The 19,403-nt window shown below is 36.8% G+C and overlaps 2 protein-coding genes across 2 annotated transcripts in view; both read right to left on the bottom strand.

Annotated features, from left to right (window-relative positions):
• Positions 1 to 4,965: 4,965 nt before the first annotated feature.
• On the bottom strand, positions 4,966 to 15,437 carry LOC116020008. Its single transcript, XM_031260439.1, has 12 exons — positions 15,136 to 15,437; positions 14,448 to 15,061; positions 14,011 to 14,171; positions 13,542 to 13,602; positions 9,932 to 9,997; positions 9,738 to 9,823; positions 7,334 to 7,394; positions 6,855 to 7,067; positions 6,383 to 6,448; positions 6,071 to 6,150; positions 5,872 to 5,992; positions 4,966 to 5,324 (listed from the first exon to the last, which is right to left on the bottom strand). The coding sequence occupies exons 1-11, from the start codon at positions 15,275 to 15,277 to the stop codon at positions 5,884 to 5,886; spliced, it is 1,659 nt and encodes a 552-aa protein (XP_031116299.1). The 5' UTR covers positions 15,278 to 15,437; the 3' UTR covers positions 4,966 to 5,324; positions 5,872 to 5,883.
• A 2,083-nt stretch (positions 15,438 to 17,520) lies between these two features.
• Positions 17,521 to 19,403, bottom strand: part of LOC116019707 (SWI/SNF complex subunit SWI3C) — a 9,650-nt gene continuing 7,767 nt past the window's right edge. The window contains exons 8-9 of the mRNA XM_031260004.1: positions 19,164 to 19,303; positions 17,521 to 18,409 (exon numbers count right to left, since the gene is read on the bottom strand). Of these exons, the coding sequence (XP_031115864.1) occupies positions 17,951 to 18,409; positions 19,164 to 19,303 (599 nt within the window). The 3' untranslated portion in view covers positions 17,521 to 17,950. The remainder of the gene's footprint in view (positions 18,410 to 19,163; positions 19,304 to 19,403) is intronic.

Consider the following 19,403-nt stretch of genomic DNA (forward strand, 5'->3'; position numbering starts at 1 on the left):
AGTACGTAGAATGATGCATATTTTAGCACATGTTTTCTAATATGTGTAAATAGTGTATCCTTATAATCTGACATGAGGCACGTTGTGGTACATTTAAATACGTAGAATGATGCGTTTTATCACGTATACTGATGAATTTTAAGTGAATATGTGCATTTGGTTATAGTGTGGAATGGTGTGTTTTATCGCTCCTCTGGTGCATTTTAGTACGTAGAATGATGTGTTTTGTAACATATATATTGCGTGTTGATTTGATAATTTGATCTGATCTAATGGCTGAAAATAGGTCGTACGGCCACACCTAATGACTAAACTGCAAATAATGAACTCGTCCAACTCGACTGACGCCCAATGACTCGGTCCTGTCATCCATCCTATAACTACTGTAAGTCAGGCATGCTTAACCACATAGTTTTTTGGCTATCTGGTTGTCATATCCAACTTAAAACTAATTGATGATAAGTAGGTGAACATTAATCATTTAACCACATCCCTTCATAGTAAGCTACAACGCCACGTCTCGAATCAGGCAAGGGTTGAACTCCGCCAACTAAGACAATGCCCAACAACGTTCACAATATATTTACTGAATATCATATTTCTAAGTAGAGGAGGGTGGCATGGGGGTGTGTCGAATAAATCCAATTGTGCTCTACAAAGAAATAAGATATTTAATAAAATAATGAACATTATGTACAACATAAATGAGACTAAAATATGCATGCTTAAATAATGAACAATAAGCACATCTTCAAATAAAATGTACATTACACATAAAATAATGTACATTATGCATAGAAATAATGTAAATTAGAATTCTCAAAATTTCATTTTATTAATATATTAGTGTCTAGGAGAATTTTGTTTTTAAATTTGATTTGGGAAGCAACACCTAATTTGAAGAGAAGATAGAGAAGAGTTGTAAATGAAGTAAAGAATGGAGCAAGATTATTTTATTGAGCAAAAAAAGGTGTAGAAATTGGAGTTTGAACAAAATAAGGAAGAAAGGGCAAAATTGTAATTTAATGAGAAAAATTAATTTTGGAAAAAAGATTTGGAGCACAAATCAAAATAGCGTATAAATAGTGAGCATTAATTTCAAGATTAATTAGAGAAAAAGAAGTAGCAAAAGCCCAAGTAGCAAAGTTAGAAGAAAACTTGTTAGCCAGGAATGTGATATCTTCAATACAAGGATTGAATCTTCTTGAACACATTTTATTAAGGTTGCTAAAAGTAGCATTAGAAAAGTGGCATGAATGCTAGAAGAAGATGCTAACAAGTTTGCTAAAATTAGCATTGGAGGAAATAGCATACTTGCTAGAAGAAGAAGTGACTTGAATGCTAAAAGTAGCAAGGTTAGGTTTGTATTTTAGCATTGACTAATAAAAGATGAGCCAAAGACCTTGTGGTCTAGTGGCACTCGGTGTCCTGGTTTACACTCCCACATGGACAACTGTTGACTCTTTGTTCTTCAGTAGGTTGAGAAAGCCTCAGTGGAGGCAACTGTTGACTCTTTGTGCTTCAGTAAGTTGAAAAAGTAGCTATGAACAGAAGTTGCAAGGAGTACATCAATATGTCAGAATTACAAATATCTAGAAAAGAGACTAATCCTTAAAAAGTCTATATATAAGAGAAAAGAAAAGAGTTAATACCACAAATGGTCCCAGCCTATTAGGCTAGTACTCATTTTAGTCCTCGACTTTCAATTCGACCACTAGGGGTGAGCATAACCCGCCCGACCCGCCCGACCCGTAAACTGTTTAAAAGAGATCCGAACCAACCCAAACCGAAATACCAAAACCGACCCAATCAATATTAAAATTATGGTTTAATTGGTTCGGTTTGGGTTTGTGTTTTATGAACCCAACCCGTCCGATAACCCGAAGTATAACTAGGGTTAGGTTAGGAAGTTCCCCTATATATATGTTAAGTAGAGGATGCGCAGCCAGATGCCAGATCTCAGTCTCAACTCTCAACTCTCACTACTTTAGAAGGAATCCTCTCAGCTCTCAGCCTCTCACTGTCTCATCTCTGTCTCTCACTCTCTCTGATCTCTCAATTCTCAAACTCTCCGTCTCTCACTCTCTCCCTTCTCATTTCTCTCATTCTCTCCCTTCTCATTTCTCTCATTCTCTGTGTTTCGGTTGTCTCTCAACCAAACACAACAGGAAGTGAGATCTTCAATCAGATATTCAGATCTACTCATCTATGATCTACCTTATCCTTCTCTGAGTTCTCTCGGCCTGAGTTGCATACTCCGATACCCGCATCCTCTGTTATTTCTCTCGGTTGAGTGCCTGAGTCACCTCTCGCCCCTCTCGGCTTCTCCTCTAAGCTCAGACCTCAGGGAGTCAGGGTCATAGTCGGTGATGCCGTGAAGCCGGTGATGCCGTGAAGCCGGTGACGCCGTGAAGCCGGTGACGCTGTGACGTGGTGGTCCGGTGGAAGCTCTAGCTAACATACTCTATAAATGTGTATTAATTTATTTGTGCACAACCCGAAATCCAACCCGAAACCGAACCAAAACCGACCGAACCGAAATACTAAAAACTGATTGGGTTCATTAAATTTAATAATGAAATTGGGTTTGGAAATTTCAAACCGAAAACCGAACGGTTTAATGGTTTACAGTCCCGAATCGAACCGCCCGATGCACACCCCTATCGACCACAAATGGTTCTTTGACTTTCATTTTTATCACAAATAGTCCTCCATTAAAATTTTTGTTAAATAGATGTTAAATCTAGGGGATTATCGTTAAATTGATATATATATATATATATATATACATATATATATATATATATATATATAATAGTCATAAAATACAAATGTTTAAAATTTTTCACCAACAAGCATAATTGAAACAATTAACGAATATAAGTACTCCTAAATAAAAAGACAATACACATTAATCTTGTAATTATTCGTACAAATTAAATGAAGTATTTAATATTAGAGCTATCTATTTTTTATTTAACCAATATATTAAAATGGAAAAAAAATTCAAAAACTTTGCTTCCATCATTTTCATGGTTGTTCATACATGGCCGATTAATAGTTTTCACTCTTCATTAATTGATCAAACATTTTGTTTGAGACATAACTGAAGGCTGCCACCGTTGAAGTAATATAATTAATCAAGTACAAATTACGAACATTAATCATGGGTTTTTATTTAATTTGTTCATTTATGTAATTTGTCACGTCCATTTTGTTTTTATATTTATTAACTTAATGTTTATTAATGTTTGAAATTAATTATGTTGTTATATAATTCTCAAAAAGAAGTAATCATAATAATATTAATCAATTTGATGATATTACCCCTAGATTTAACACCTATTTAACAGAAATTTTAAGTGAGGACTATTCGTGGTAAAAAATGAAACTTAGAGGACCATTTGTGGTCGAATTAAAAGTCGATGACTAAAAATAGTACTAACCCAATAGTCAGAGGATCATTTGTGGTATTAACTCAAAAGAAAATTGTATTTTCTTGTAACAGAAATCTCTACTAGGTGTAGATAGAGGGAAGAGTAACAAGAGGAGATTGTGAAAAATTGAAAACCCTGGGGAGTGCATGCTTCGTGCGAAGCACTCGTGTTGTAGAAGTGCTGAGTTGGTGAACTAGCACTTGATTGTTCACTATTGTACATGGGTGATTGATATAATGAATTCCTCCTGGAGATAAGAGTAGAGGGAATGTAGGTTGGGTTTGGCTGAACCACTTAAAAAATTCTCTCTCTCATTTACTTACTGCTCTCACGTATATCCTTGCTTTGCATGCATAATCTCTACTCTCACAAAAAACTTAGATGCATTTATATCGTATTGCATGCAGTGATCACTTCACTAACACTTCATTTTTTTAATATAGCATTTTGCATACATTTATTCCGTTGTGCACTCTAAGTTAGATTTTCATTAATCTAATTAACTTGAAATCATTTTCATAAAGTGCTATTAATTTTTAAATTGCTAAAAAAGTTTATTCATCCCCTTCTAGACTTTTCACCACCCATTCAGGACAGACAATGTTGTTTGAATACATTTTAACAATGGATGTATGTAGAATGGCGAGTTTATCACCTAATTAACAAAACTTCATAGTTGCAACAATGGAGTTGGAAAAGCAAGTCATCAATGTTGTAGCAATGGAGTTGAAGAAAAAACAATGACGTCATATGGAAGTCAAAGGCTGATTTTTAGCTTTTATATATATATATATATATATATATATATATATATATATTAAAAAGAATGCAAGTCACACAATTTTTATTGGCGACGTTAACTACACCAGCTCTTTTAAATTAAAGAGACAACGTCATTTTGGGTCATAGTCTACACAGTTTCCCTTATAACCGCCCGATAACCGATAACCGAACCGATCGAAAAAGTCGAATTTCAGTCGGTTTCGATTATTGATGTTAAAAAAATTTTGATTTTTCGATTTTTCGGTTATTTTGCGGTTATCGGTCTTTACCGACCGTAACCAATTTTATATATATATATATATATATATATATATGTATGTATGTATGTATAAAGCACAATCAGTCTACCATGTATATGCATATATATTGTGACTTTAAATTGACAGTTTGCAACTTAGTATTTGATTTAGTGGCTTGTATAAGTATTAATTGTTGAATTGTTTGTGAAATTTTAGTTTTTCGGTTATCGACCAAAATCGACCGAAAACCAACCGTCAGTTTTTGGTCAATTATAGTATTATTTTCGGTCGATTTCGGTCAATTATGACGGTCAAATATTACGGTCGATTTTTCGATTTTTTGGTCGGTAGTGTAACCGACCGAACGTTTGTTCACCCCTAAGTGTTAGCTGTAATATATATTTTTTATTTTCTAAAAATATCCATTTTTAGCTGTCCATTTTTGAGATCCATCACACAGATTGTTTGATACATATATACATTGTATGTAAAATTCCCCCAAAAAATAAAAGAGGTCCAACTTTTTTACTCAAGTCTGAAAAGGAACTCTCTATTTTCACTCATTCTTTATTGAGTGTTGTACACACAAACTGCTATCCAAACTGATCATTATCATCTATATTCATTGGATACAAATTAAATCTGTTGAAGAAAAAACAGATTATGCAATGCTTTCAACAGATTATTGTGTGATGTGATGTGATGCCTAAAGCAAAATTTGCTCAACTCGGATAAAATAAGGATGGGCTTGTTTGTCTTGCCCGGACTGTGTCTGGACTATCACTTTCTTACACTGCATTTGTTTCCTTCCACAAATGTGTAAGATGTTCTGAATCAGTGTGGGACTGCTCCATGCCCAATCAACCTAAAATGTCAACATGATATACAAGTAAAAATACATGGCATAAATAATAGGTCATGTAAATAATATATGGTCAGTCGGTTTAAAGATACGCAAGTATAGTCCATCCCAAGAACACATCTGTTAAAATCCGGACAAAAGATTCAAGTGAATTAATTAGAGATCCAACAAGCAGTAGCAGATATCAACGGCTGCCATTCATTTATTTAGTTATATGATCAAATCCAACAAGGCTAGACAAAACGAAACGGAAGCCATGACCTACCATTTTGTTATCTATACAAAATCTTTAGGCAATAAGCTACAATAAAGAAATGCTTCGTGTTAGCCAATCCACAACCTTTTCGAAAGATATGCTCAATAATACCAAATCAAAAGTAGTTGGCATAATCGCATTTACTGCTTATTAAATGAAATATCTCAAGTGTTATAGTTTAAGTGTTTTGCCATTGTTGATAAGAATGGTTTCACTTTGGACACTCACATTCTAAACTATATTTTATCCATAAACATAAACATAAAGAATTCTCAAGTCTGGTTTCGTAACTACCTCCATAATATCCTATTTTGAAGGCTTCAATAGATGACGATAACTCCTGCCTCGCATAACTCGCTGCCATTTAAACTGCAACATGTTCTTGAAGCTCATTTCCATTTGCTCCTGAACAAGCCTGCAGCAGATTGCAGAAGGTAAAATGAGGATAGACCTTAGAGCTTCAGAAAAAGTGAAATTTGAAAGTATATCCTACCATCTGATCATGCACCTCTGAATGCCCCGAGATACAGGGCGAATAAGGGGTAGATACCGTTGCACATAAAGCAAGCCAACCTAGGATACACATTAACTTCAAAAATAAAAATTTGGGTGCAAGAAAAATGGGCATTTGTTTATTTAGTTAAATTGCATAAACACAGTATAATACTTGGCAGCTTTGAAATAGAGTGACCTGTGCTAAGCATCATACAATAAAAAGGGGTAATTCGTGTAAATGTGATACTGAAAGGCAGTAAGGCAGAGTAAATTTACATTCAGAGCATAATCTAGGGAAAAAAAGGAGTACCTCTATTAATGCAACACAACATGGATCATCCAAAATTTCAAGACTGCAATCTTTTAGGTAATTTAGCTGCAACAAAATACCCAATCACCAAAAATATGATGAAGGATTTGAATAATAGCCCCAAATATGGTGCAATGTTTATTATACATGTAATGCAACTACATGAACAAGCAAATAATGCAGCCACAGGCATCCAATCATTTATAAAGTTCGTTATTTAAAGATATTTAAAATGAAAATATCACTGGTAAATATAAATACATACAAGCTTTATTCACAAGAAAAGCCACTTCCCCCACATCCCTCTGGTGGGCTACAATATAAAGATTCAAAAAGTACCAAATTTGTTTCTAATTTCAGGTATTCAGAATCATGGAAGGATAATCAGAAAAGGTAGGTAAATGAACCAGTTATAGAGCTAAAATGCTTGCACACAAGACCATGAAAAATAGACTTAGAAGGTGAAAGATACCCCAAAATATGCATTGACTAGACACTGAACAAAGTCCATTAGTTGAATCTTAGCCCACTCACGACATGAGTCCTGGTCACCAGTATGCGGAAGATTTCTCCAAGGAGCTCCAAAACACAATTTGTCTTTTGGAATTCGTCCACTATGTGCATCACTTGCAAACTTCTGCAGAATTAATAATGCCTCATCCATGGCAGGATTAACCACTGTTATCTGAAAATAGGACAGAACAATAGATGAGGCATGAGTCTAAGTTTAACAAGCCCAATCATTATGAATGTTCATTTCTCTTTTCTTTTATGTGGGAAATAAACATCTCCCTTTCAGAAAAAAGGAGCAATACACATGATCGACACATATGTATATGTGTGTATGTACGTATATAATTTACTTAAAAAGTTAAAAGTTAAGGAGCAAATGAGTTTTTTAGTTGAAAACACACTAAACAGTACTCAAATGTCAGCAAGTGTGGGACGTACTTGTAGATATGCCAGGTATGCTTCCACAATGTCCTGAAATGTACCCCCGGAATTTATTATCCTACAGTTGAAAAGGAGATAGCATAAGAGTGTAAAATTGACTAACATAGAAACTGCTAAATATTTGTCTTGACATAATTTTAAAATGATATTATTTCAGTCTAAAACACTAAATTATACTGTGCTAAATTGTTAATGTGCAAGAATTCAGTAACATACTCCAGCAACAAATAGCCAAATGCAGTGGTGAACTTGAGGAAACTTTCACCTAATAGGAGAAAATTTACATAAGGCCTTCCAATTTTGGATATGGGCATTCCAATAGTATTCCCAACCATAACGTCACTATCCTAAGATCATAGAAGCAATGATGCAGAAAAAGAAGATTCATTGTGATGAAACTAATTCAACCATGTTTACATAGGTGACGCATTTGTAAGGAAAATATGAAGTAAATTGTATAAAGTGTTGAAGTGTTATGTTTTATCTTTTCGTATGTCTTGTGTACTGTGTTCTAGGTTCCTTGGGATATTCAATAGTCACCTTGGGAAGCCTTAGCATTTATTACTTTTATTATTGTGTCTCTTTTGTATGCCTATATATCGTGCCATCGTGGCATTCTATAATCTGTTCTTTCAAGCTTCAGATAATATAATCCTTTGCCTTTCAACATAAAGTAAATAAGAAACAAGGTTTTAAAATGGAAACCGAAACGGTGAAAACCACAAGCCTGTTTGGGTTAAACCAAGCCAAATTCCACTATATTTACATTGTAGTGCTCAGACTAGGAATAATTCGTAAAGTTTCTGATGGAGTGTATAGAACTTGTAAAAATACTATTCCCAAGCGGCCAAGCTTAAATGTCTTGATGTCAAGTTGTAGAGCTATTTCCCCTTCTCCCTTGGTCATGGAACATTTTATAGTGAAAAAGGATGCAGCATTCATGACAAGACATTTATGGTAGGTTAATGGCTATTAATGGTGGGATGATAGGAAGTTATGAGTTTTCATGATTGAATAATGGTGAAATAATGTAGAATAATGGGGCTTTATGGTAGATAATGGTGGCACAATTGTGGAATAATGCTCTAACTTTTACTTTGTTTGACACTAGTGACTCTTCATCGATCTCAATGGAGAAACCCAAGACTGCCTCCTTCACCAATCTCGATGGAGGAGGTCAAGGCTGCATCCGTCCTTCACTGATCTTGATGGAGGCAGCCATGGCCTCCTCCCTTCTCATTGCTCATTGACATAAGAGGCAACCACCATGGCTATCTCCTTTGTCAGTCTTGACGGGGGTGCCTTCTTGTCGCTCATGGCTGCCTCTTCTCAGGATCAAGAAGAGGCCACCTAGCTTCCTCCATCACCAATCTCAATGAAGCAATGGCTGCCTCCTACCTTCTCGCCACTATTCTCAATTTGGCAAACAAACAGGAACAAAAAAGAAATTTCTCTTCTCCTTTGTCCATGTCAACTTTAGAGGGACAACGAAAACTTCCAAGTAAGCAATGAACTAAGCAGTTACCACCTAGAACTGGGTGGTGACCTGCACAAATGCTACAATTGCATATGTTTTTAGTTTAGTGGTCCAATTGCACAAAACTGACAAGTTAAGTGACTTATTTGATACTTTTCCAAATTATGATAATGAAATTTTATACTAAACCAAGAGAAAAAAAAAAAAAAAAAAAGGGAAACTAGGAATTCTACAATGCATAAAAGTAATCAAGCACCTATAAAAACTCTTATGAATGAATAAAGCCCATACCTCATTTCCCTAGTTGTCTACCTCAACTCCTCATAACACCTTTTCATTCCTTTATCCCCAATTTTTTAGGAGCTTTTAGATCAAGTTTCTTGTCTTTCTATATGAAAAAAGAATAAATATTCTACAACTAATCACATAACTATACTGAAGTGTAGCGCACAGAGATATATATTAGATCAGCTTTGAGCATCCATGGAAAAAGAGTCAGACTTTTAGAGAGGAAAATTTCTGTCACTATTCCATTTACTCTTCTTCTTATCCTTTCTATATACCTTTTGTATTCCAGATCACTAAGACACCTGAGGGGAATATCCCATACTTCATCCAAGTGACATAATCAAAAAATAATTACAATAGGTTTATGTCAATAGAAATCCATAATACACTCTTGGCATTATTCATGCTGCAGTAGAGTATAAACTCCAGAACTCCTTTTAATCATCTAGCAGCAAGTATTCAACTCATAGCAATAAAAAAAGTACAGTGTAGATAGTAGTAGCATCCAAGGTAGAAGGCATAAAATTGACATACATGAACGCATGTGCAAAGGTAGCATGCAGGTTGAATACAAACCACAAGATCATATTATTGCAAAACAACAATAAGCACATCATGGTGCATACACAAACTTACTTCTTGTAATAGTTACTTTGTGTCAGTGCATAAACCTCAAAGATATGCCTTATGTTTGCTCCTAAGAGATGAACAATCAATTTACACTGCAAATTCAACAAACAGTGTTAATATTCATTCTCACCTTCAGAATAGAGTATGTTTGATTGCATAGATACAAAGGAATGCATAATTGTGCAAGGATTAGGTCATACCTCAAGCTCGTCAAAATACTGATCAACAAAATGTATTTTAGCTTGTGCAGCAGTCCATCCAAACATCTACAATACTTACGACTACTATGTCATTACACAATGAGCAAAATGTGATATAAACAATGTTGAATATTAGGAAACTCCTAGTGGGCTGGACTTAGTTTCCTATTCCTATTAGGGTTACCTATTCCTATTATGGTAGATTTGGTAGCTAGTTTAGTATATATAGAGGCATAGAGAAGAACCCTATTGTACTCTTTCATTATAATACATTCATATATTATATTATTCTCTGGTTTTCTTACATACTTTGCTTCCGCTAACTGGCGGGTGGTTGTTATTCTCCACCCGCCAGGTCTTTCAATCCCTCAATTTCAACATGGTATCAGAGCCTAAACCCTAGGACCCAATCCCCACCGCCGTAGCAGTCGCCGTCGCCGCCGCACCTCGCCGGAAGTTCGCCCACCGCGGCTGTCAACGTTCCACCGTCGGCTCTTGTGGTTCTTTCTCCAATCTAACACCACAGGCCCCTCGGGAACGTCGTCGCGAGTTGTTTGGCTCAAGTCCAGTCGCCGATAGCCGCCGCACGCGCCTCCACCGCCGCCAGAAGTTCATCAGTTTTCCAACCATATCTCCGTCACCCGGTCTCCGATCAGGACGCCGCGACCACTACTGGAATCGTCTCGAGGAGACGCACCTGCCTGTGTTGTCGGAATTCCCCGTCGCCGCCGCCGGCCACCGCCGCCAGTTTCCGGCCGCCGTCGCTCGTTCAGTGTGTTTGGAGTTTGGTTCATTCCAGTGTGATTGGAATCTGTTTGGAGTGTGTTTGGAATTTGGTTCATAAGGTTTTGGGTTCACAGTTGCTTCCAGTGTGCTTGGAGGTTGGTTTAAAGTTTTTGGTTCAGCATTAAAAAACTTCCAGTGTCCAGTGAGTGTGTTTGGAGTTTTGTTTGGTCCTACAATTCACAGTTACCCCTTTGTTTTTGAGATGGGCATTCCTTCATCAAAGAAAAGAAGCAGAAAGCTTTGGCCAAATAGAAGTAGGTTTTGTGGTCAACTAGAAAGACGTTGACATCTTTCGTGACGAGTGGTATTCGTAGAAATTGGTAGCATCCAAGTTTTTGTTTCAGGGGGAGTATCATATCCCAAGCTTGTTTGGTCTACGCAAGTAACGTCAACTTTGATGCTCTTGTTGAGAGACCGGAATGTGAGAGAAAAGGGCTACCTGGAAGAGGGCTACCCGGTGCTTGATAAGGTTCAAAGGAAACCGAGAAGAGTTCGGAGTGAAAGCTATCCAGAGTGAAGCCATCCATGCATCCGGTGTTGGCCTAGCAAAGGGGGCTACCTAGAAAAGGGCTACCTGGTGCTTGATAAGGTCCGGAGTGAAGCCATCCAAAGGAGAAGAGGGCTACCTGGTCCCAAGAAGTGTCCGGAGTGTGAGCCGTCTGGAGTAAGCCACCATAAACGTCGGCTTCTCAAGCAGTGGACAATGATATGATCCCATATTGACTCCACAAGAAATTGGATCATTACCTAATATATAATATTAGGGTAGTTGCTTTTAATTTTCATTTGTAATTTTGAGTGAGGTAGAGTGTTTGTTTTGATCCAAGCTTGGAACTTTCAAATGTTCCAGCTTGAGGGGGAGTGTTGAATATTAGGAAACTCCTAGTGGGCTGGACTTAGTTTCCTATTCCTATTAGGGTTACCTATTCCTATTATGGTAGATTTGGTAGCTAGTTTAGTATATATAGAGGCATAGAGAAGAACCCTATTGTACTCTTTCATTATAATACATTCATATATTATATTATTCTCTGGTTTTCTTACATACTTTGCTTCCGCTAACTGGCGGGTGGTTGTTATTCTCCACCCGCCAGGTCTTTCAATCCCTCAATTTCAACAAACAACAAATAAAAAGCACATAATTGCTAATTTTGGCCATTTTTCATAGCTCCCTTCAATATTGATCATCTTCCAACATAGTTTAAAGTTAGAATAGATTTTAATACACGCTTTTTACATGGATTGAAGCACTTCAATCCTGTATTTCAACATCTCTTACAGATCAATAGATAAGTTTTCTACACATTCTAGCCACACTAAATACACTCTTGTTCTTGTTATGAGAATAGAGGAATAAGGGCAGCTTTATATGCTTTGTGCTTGTTTGTGCCCAATTGGATTTGAACTACTATGAGAATGGAGTCCAAGCCTAATTGGTTTGCCAATGATTACGAGAGTACCGCTATGTGTTTTGATGAATTTCTCATAACCTTTAACATACTCTTTACACAAAGAGGTCTACCAAAGGCATAATCTCAATTTTGATTGTCTATATAGATAACATAATCTTGACTAGAGACAATATAGAATAGATGAGTAGACTGAAACATAGCTTAGCCAAGGAATTTGAGATTAAAGACTTAGGTGAACTAAGATACTTTCTTGAATGGAAGTGGCAAGATCAAAGAAGAGCATTGTGGTTTTATAATGGAAGTACATTCTTAATCTCCAAAAAGACTAAAATGAGTGGCTGCAAAACTTCAAGCACTCCAATAAAAGCTAATGCTAAACTTAGAGAAGTCAAAGATGGAGTTCCAGTAGAAACAAGTAGGTATCAAAGACTAGTTGGGAAATTAACACATACACGCCCAGATACTACCTTGGTTGTGAGCATGGTAAGTCAACTCATGGAGTCCCCATATGAAGAACATATCAAAGTTGTTTATTGAATTCTTCGGTATCTAAAAGGCACACCAAGAAAAGGACTTTTCTTCAAGAAAAATTAGAAGAGAGGGATTGAGGTCTAAACAAATGTGAATTAGGCAAGTTCAATTACTGATAGAAGGTTAACTATGGGGTACTACAGATTTCTTTGGGGTAATCTGGTAACTTGGAGGAGTAAGAAGTAAAGTGTAGTTGCTAGGAGCAGGGCTAAGGCAAAACTCAAATCAATGGCTTAAGGAGTATGTGAGGTTCTTTGGTTAAAGAGGATTCTAGTAGATCTTTAGAGACCATTGAGTTTTCCTATAAAGTTGTATTGTGATAACAAGGCAGCTATTAGTATTGCTCATAACCCAATTCTATATGATAGAACAAAACATATTGAGATTGATAGACACTTCATAAAGGAGAAACTTGAAGAATGGATAATATGCACTCCACTTGTACGGTTGTACCAACCAAATAGCAAGTTGCAGATGTTCTAACTTGACTTGTTGAAACAAACATTTGAGCTTCAAGTTGGCAAGTTGGGCTTGATAGATATCTTTACACCAACTTGAGGGGTAGTGTCACTAAATTAGAGATTTGATTGTTACTATTTGAATAAATTTAGGAAAGTCATATCATAGAAATAAAGGAAAGAATTAATCAATCCTTGATTATGAGGAATTCTAGGGTTAGCCTTTTCTATCTTTTCTTATTTAAGTTGTATGCTCAATCTTCCTTTTAATCAAGACAAATTATTTTTATTCTCTGTTCCTCTATAGTTCACTACAATTGAATGATTGATGTATGCAATTTATGTTAAATACTTCTTCCTGCGTGCCGCAGGTGGGTAGGGTGGGGTGGGGGATGGGGGGGACTAATAAGCAAAGAAGTTTACCTCACGAGAGATGAAGATGTCTGGAAAGCCAAAATCTATATAAGCACGATATGAATAATAGCTGCAAAAATTTTATTGGGAGTTAACAGAATTTCAACACAGTTAAAAACAGCAACTAGAACATAGAGCATTTGCATTATAAATAAATAAATAAAAAGGTATAAATAAACGTAAAGGCTTATACCATATACAGAAAATAAAAATATTAATGGATTAACAAATAATATGCATTGCCAAATAATACAGCAGTATCACACATTCAAATCCTAGACAACAAAACCATACCAGAAAGACAGGCTAGAATATAATGGAGCTATGATTTGAAATCTCTTTCAAGTATCAATCATACAATACATCACTCAAATCAGAGACAGCAGTAAAATGACAGAATAAATGCTCAACTTTAGTGTTAACTCGAAAAAAGACATAGGCTTCAAATAAGCCACCAAAAAATTTAAAGTGGCATTACCTATCTGATGTTACAAAAACAATGGGGAGACATCTCTCATTTGCTCCCAATGCTATTATTCTCCATATCAAACAGTCATGATACATAGATGCAGAGACTGAAGAATCATCTTTTAATACAGCTTTCTTTAAAACTTCAATGTTGTTTATAACTAACTTCGGCTACACAACTCAAAAAAGAAAAAGCCAAATTCAGTTAAAGAATGACATGAGAACAAGTAATAACAGGACATCATTGAAATGAAACATATTAACAATTGCACATATCCATGTTCATGAAAACCTATTTCAAGCCTTTCAAAATTGCATCAATATACAGTGCCTCGGCTCATTAGTAACAAAATGATTAAAACTCTTAAGCATCATCAAATGTGTGACAATTTCATCAAGCAAAAACAAAATGAGAGAAAAAGTGAACTCGTACTGCAATCTGATTACCTGAAAATAGTCAACTTCAGCTGCTGAAGACAAGAGTTCCAACAACAAACAAGGCCAGTCTGTAGTAGAGTTCGCCAAGGACCTTGAAAACCCACCAGTCTGATTCAAATGCTTGATTGCATTATGCCTCCACTTTTGCTGCACCCTAATTACTGCCTTGGCCAGCTTCAAGGCCGCCAACGATTCCCTGTTATAAGACCCCTCCTCCGCCTCCCCATCCAACCCACCAATCTCTTCGGCATTTAGTCGAGCAGATGCCGTTAACACCGCCCTCTCCCACAAATTCAATGCAGAGGGAACCCTAGTGGTTCTGGGGCCCACCGAATCATCAGCACTCAAGATCTGAGTAAGAGCGGCGGAGAGTCCGTGCCACTTATTAAGAGCTGTAAATATCTGATGAGAGCTTATAGTGCTGAGCTTGATGCCCTTCCAAGCCAACGATTCAAGGCAGGTCTCCAGCTGGGCGCGGAGAGTGGATAGCGGCGGAGGCGGGCACGTGGACCAGGAAGCCCAAGGGAAAGAGTGGCCGTAGGTGGGGTGGTGATCCTTTATCGATTCCGCGAAGTCCACGTAGGCTGTGACGTGAGGGCCGGTGTTCCATTTGGGGAAAAGACCTGGGAGAAAATGGAGGTCAGAGAAGAGGAATTGCAAGTAGAAAAGCGGAGGAGTAGAGAGGTGAGGCGATCACGTTCGAGTATGAGAGTGGTTTTGCCGACTCCACGAGGGCCATGGAGAATGAGGGGCTGCGGGACGCGGGGGTTCTGGGCGTAGTTGCTCAGCGTGGCCTCCATGACAGGTCTGGGGATAATTGTCCATGGCTTCCTCACCATGCCCGATTGATTTCCTGCTTTGCTCAGTGCTATCAGTTATGGCGGCTCTTCCCTCTCAGCCTCAGCTCCTTCCAACTTGGAGTTTGGAAATTGGAATTGGCCGGGTAGAATTAGAAATACAAATACAAAACCAAAAGAAATCACCTCACTTGCTTTTCATTTTCTTATTATATTACTAGTCGCATTAGATTTTGGATGGAAATTTTTTGAGTTAACATTAAACTTAGTTCTTGTTTATCAATGCAACATTGTACTACGGTTAAAGAAGTATGGGAATTAATATCTGAATGGTTTAGTCAATCGAGTTATTTAAGAAAATTGTACTAGTTGTCGTAAGATGTCTATCGACCTAACCAAAAAGGTCGAGATATGAAATAATATTATTATGATTTCAAAAGTTTAAGTGAAGTTTTATGTTCTGCAATGCCTATTAGAACGGATGTGCAGAAAATGAAAGCACAACATGATCAATTAATTTCCTTTAGTTGGATTTTTAGGCTTGACAAAGAATATGAGGTTCTTAGGTTACAATTGTTAGGACACAAGGAGTTAGGGTCATTGGACCAAGTATTCTCTTAGATACAGAATGTGGCAATAAGCACTGACAATAATAAGCTTCCCAAAAGAGTGTTTTTGTATCACAGGGAAAGAGTGGTGAAGGAAGTGCATTTGTGTCGCAAGGAAATTATACCAACAAAGGGTATAATAGTCGAGGAGGTGGAGGTTGTCGCTATTGAGGACGTGGTGGTTCTGTAAGAGGTCGTGGAGGATGTCGTGTTAGACCGAGGGTATGTTTCAACTGCGGAGAACCAAGTCATTTCCAAAACCAATGTCCAAAACCACCAAGGCAATAAAGATTTGCTAACACAACTTATGGGTCCGAAGGACATACGGTAGTTATGACAGATGAAGAGTTAGCAATGTTCAATCAAATAAAGGTGTCCTCTTCCCTGCAATCTTCATCTCAGTTTCCATACAATTAGCCTGCTTCTTCTGCAACCTTTGTCCAAATAGGTAATCTTGTTGCTTGTGTGTCTTCTTCGTCTATAGAGTGGGTTAGTGACTCAAGGACTAACGACCATATAACAGGTAATTCTAATGTTTTCTCCACATATTCTCCCTCCAACCCTGGGGCTACGGTTACCCTAGTACATGAGTCACTTGTTCTAGTTTTAGGTAGAGGTAGTGCTATTGCAACATCATTATTACCCCTATTATCTATATCGTACCTTCCAAAGTTTCCCTTTAGTTTGCTCTCTATTAATCAAAAAACAAACTTTGAATTGTTGTTTCTTTTTTCTCGGGTTATTGTCAGTTTCAGGAACTTTTGACGAAGAAGATTATTGGTAAGGGAAAGGAAGTCGGAGGCCTGTATGTGTTAGAACAGTCTATATCTCCGTGTAATGCCATATTGAGTGATACCTCTCCTTTTCGGTTATACTGTCGGTATGGTCGTCCACCGTTATTAACCCTGAAGAAGCTCTTTCCTATTTTAAAATCGTTGTCTACTTTGCAGTGTGAATTTTGTGAGTTTGCTAAGCATCGTCGAGTTTTCTACCTTTCTTGTGTCAATAACATGGTAGGGTCTATATTTGATAGGAGTGAAAATAGGCTAAGCCGAGCCGAGCTTTAGAAATTTAAGTCTGGACTTGTTATGAAAATCTAAAGCCTGCCTGAGCCTAGGCATGAGCCTGTATGTAGGCTTTTTATTAGGCTCAAGCCTGAGTCTACAGTTAGCCTAGCCTGGCCTGAAGCCCTTTTAAAAGCCTATTTAACCTATAGGCTTTTAAAAAGGCTTCAAAATAGATCATAAATAGGCTTTGAGCATATTTAAGGCCTCCATTTTTAAGCCTTTTAAAATATACTTGTAAAAAATTTACAAAAAATACTTAAGTTAAATTGTATTATTATTTGTTATCTTATATAATATCATAAATAATAAACAATCAACTCACATAATTAAGTTGCGATATTTCATTAAATATCATGACAGTAAGAACAGTTAATAAAAAAAAAAAAACAATAAAAATACATACAACAGGATTAGCAGCAATGTTTATAGTTGAATCATAATTTAGAATGAGATTTTGGAGGTGGAGGGTTTAAGTTTGGTAATTATATATACTTGGGATTGTATTGTAAATATAAAATTAAATATTAGGTATAATATCAGGAGGAAAAAAAAAACTATAGCATGCCTATCAATTGTCATCAAATTTCTGGCAAACATATGCAAGGCTGAATTTCGGAAAAATGCATGTCAAATTTTTGTTTAAATTTCTCTAGCTGCCACATAATGTATAAGTTAAACTAACATTTTTTTTTGTAGCTTTCACTTCCTCTATCTCCCTGAGTACAAATTACCTGTACAGAATTAGAACAGCAATTCTAGCTTTCCTAATTGCAGATTGCCCTCATTGAAAGAGTGCTAAATTACAAGAGAACCTTGGCTTGCAAATACAAAACTACAACACCACTACATAAAGCTGCTCAAAGTAATGTATTAGGTTAGCGTGATGTCAAACTAAGCGCCCATCATCCAGCAGTGCCAAACGATCCAGAATATGCGGTGCACTGTATCATTCATTTTCATCAGCCAAGTTACTACAGAAAGCAATACAACAATTGTTAAACCAACCCAAGCAATGCCAATGCGGAGCCACTTGCTTATATTTAGCCTAAACCAGGTTTAGTCCCAGATGCGGGTCTGAGCATAGGATGACCGAGAGCTGGTTGGGAATTTGCTGCAGCGTTAAACATAGCATTGGCACTAGCAGAGGATGGGTGTATAGCTGAAAGTGGCAACCGCGGCCCAAGTCCATACATTCCTTGCTGTGGCATAAACTGCATGTGGGGATGGAGTGGTTGGTTATTGCCATACCCAGAGATGAAAGGTTGTTGAGAACCTGAAACAACAGGCGGCCGACTATTTACGCTGGTATTATTGATCATCGATGTCCCAACGCCTGATAGACCAATGGATCGGGGTACTGCAGTTGATCCAAATTGTGAGGTCATCATATTGCGTTCCCCAGCCATTCTCTGCCTTCTCCTTTCCATCTGTTCACATTCCCTCATCAATAATGTCTCAACTTCAGCAAACTGCTTCAGCTTTAGCTCCAATCTCTTTAACTGAAAGGGATGTGGATAAGGTCAGAAGACAACAGATCACCTAGGCAACAACTATCAAGAGTCTATGTTTTATGAACAAGTCCAAAACACAAATCAATTATTATTATTATTATTATTATTATTATTATTTAAAATTTACAGACTCAAATAATTCCTCATAAAACCAATTCTTGTATGATTTGTACACAGGCGTAAATCTTCTTTGTAATATGTTTCACTTCAAATGAGTATATCAGAATCTGATAAAGACCAAACTACTCACTTATTAGCAGTTGCTAATGAAAGTATCTAGCTTGACTTAAAGCTAGAAGTAAAAAAACCAATGCACAAGCAAAAAGACTGTTGAGTACTAGTATCAGTAGTACAATAGTAGTATGCTGCCAATAGAAAAAATATGGATTACAAGATAAGCTCTCTAGTTGCAAAACCATCTCTTTATTATATCACTCTTGCCTGTGTTAGTTGATAAAGACAGACAAGAATTCCTTTAAAAACAAACCAAAATATTAAATTGATAAGAAATGAAAAATCTAAACATAACAGATTGCCAATCCTCTATAGGTTTGATAATGATATTGCCCTAAAGAAATGCACAAATTTTGTCCACAATTAAGTCAATCAAAAACTCAAACAATTAGGTCCCCTAAAAACTGCACCAACAGCATTTTTTACAATAAGTTATTGCATTTAACAGAAGTTGAACTGAAATTGAGAAAATAAAGTTAAATAATAAAAATATTAAAAAAAAATGTACCTGATGATTTATGATATTAGCGGATAGTCGTTGAATCTCACGTTCTTCATGATCAGCAAAAAGTTTTGCCTTCATAGCTGCAGCAGAAAGACCAATCTTGGCAGCAACTTTGACTTTTTCAACAGGTAGTGGTGCAGTCCCTGTATCACAGTGAGACCATTGGCCTTGTACTCCCAATATATGTGTGTGTGTGTGTGTGTGTTTTTTTTTTTTTGGGGGGTTGGGGGGGGGGGGGGAAAA

The sequence above is a fragment of the Ipomoea triloba genome, chromosome 5, assembly GCF_003576645.1.
Source record: "Ipomoea triloba cultivar NCNSP0323 chromosome 5, ASM357664v1".
Taxonomy (NCBI): domain Eukaryota; kingdom Viridiplantae; phylum Streptophyta; class Magnoliopsida; order Solanales; family Convolvulaceae; genus Ipomoea; species Ipomoea triloba.

What these genes read in the sequence shown, in the direction of transcription:
- LOC116020008 (XM_031260439.1), bottom strand. Translation starts at nt 15,277, where the DNA reads ATGGTGAGGAAGCCATGGACAATTATCCCCAGACCTGTCATGGAGGCC. An exon ending in GTTTTTGTAACATCAGATAG is followed by an intron (nt 13,603 to 14,010) that starts GTAATGCCACTT and finishes AAATTTTTGCAG; the next exon opens with CTATTATTCATATCGTGCTT. An exon ending in CAGAGGTGCATGATCAGATG is followed by an intron (nt 5,993 to 6,070) that starts GTAGGATATACT and finishes AATCTGCTGCAG; the next exon opens with GCTTGTTCAGGAGCAAATGG.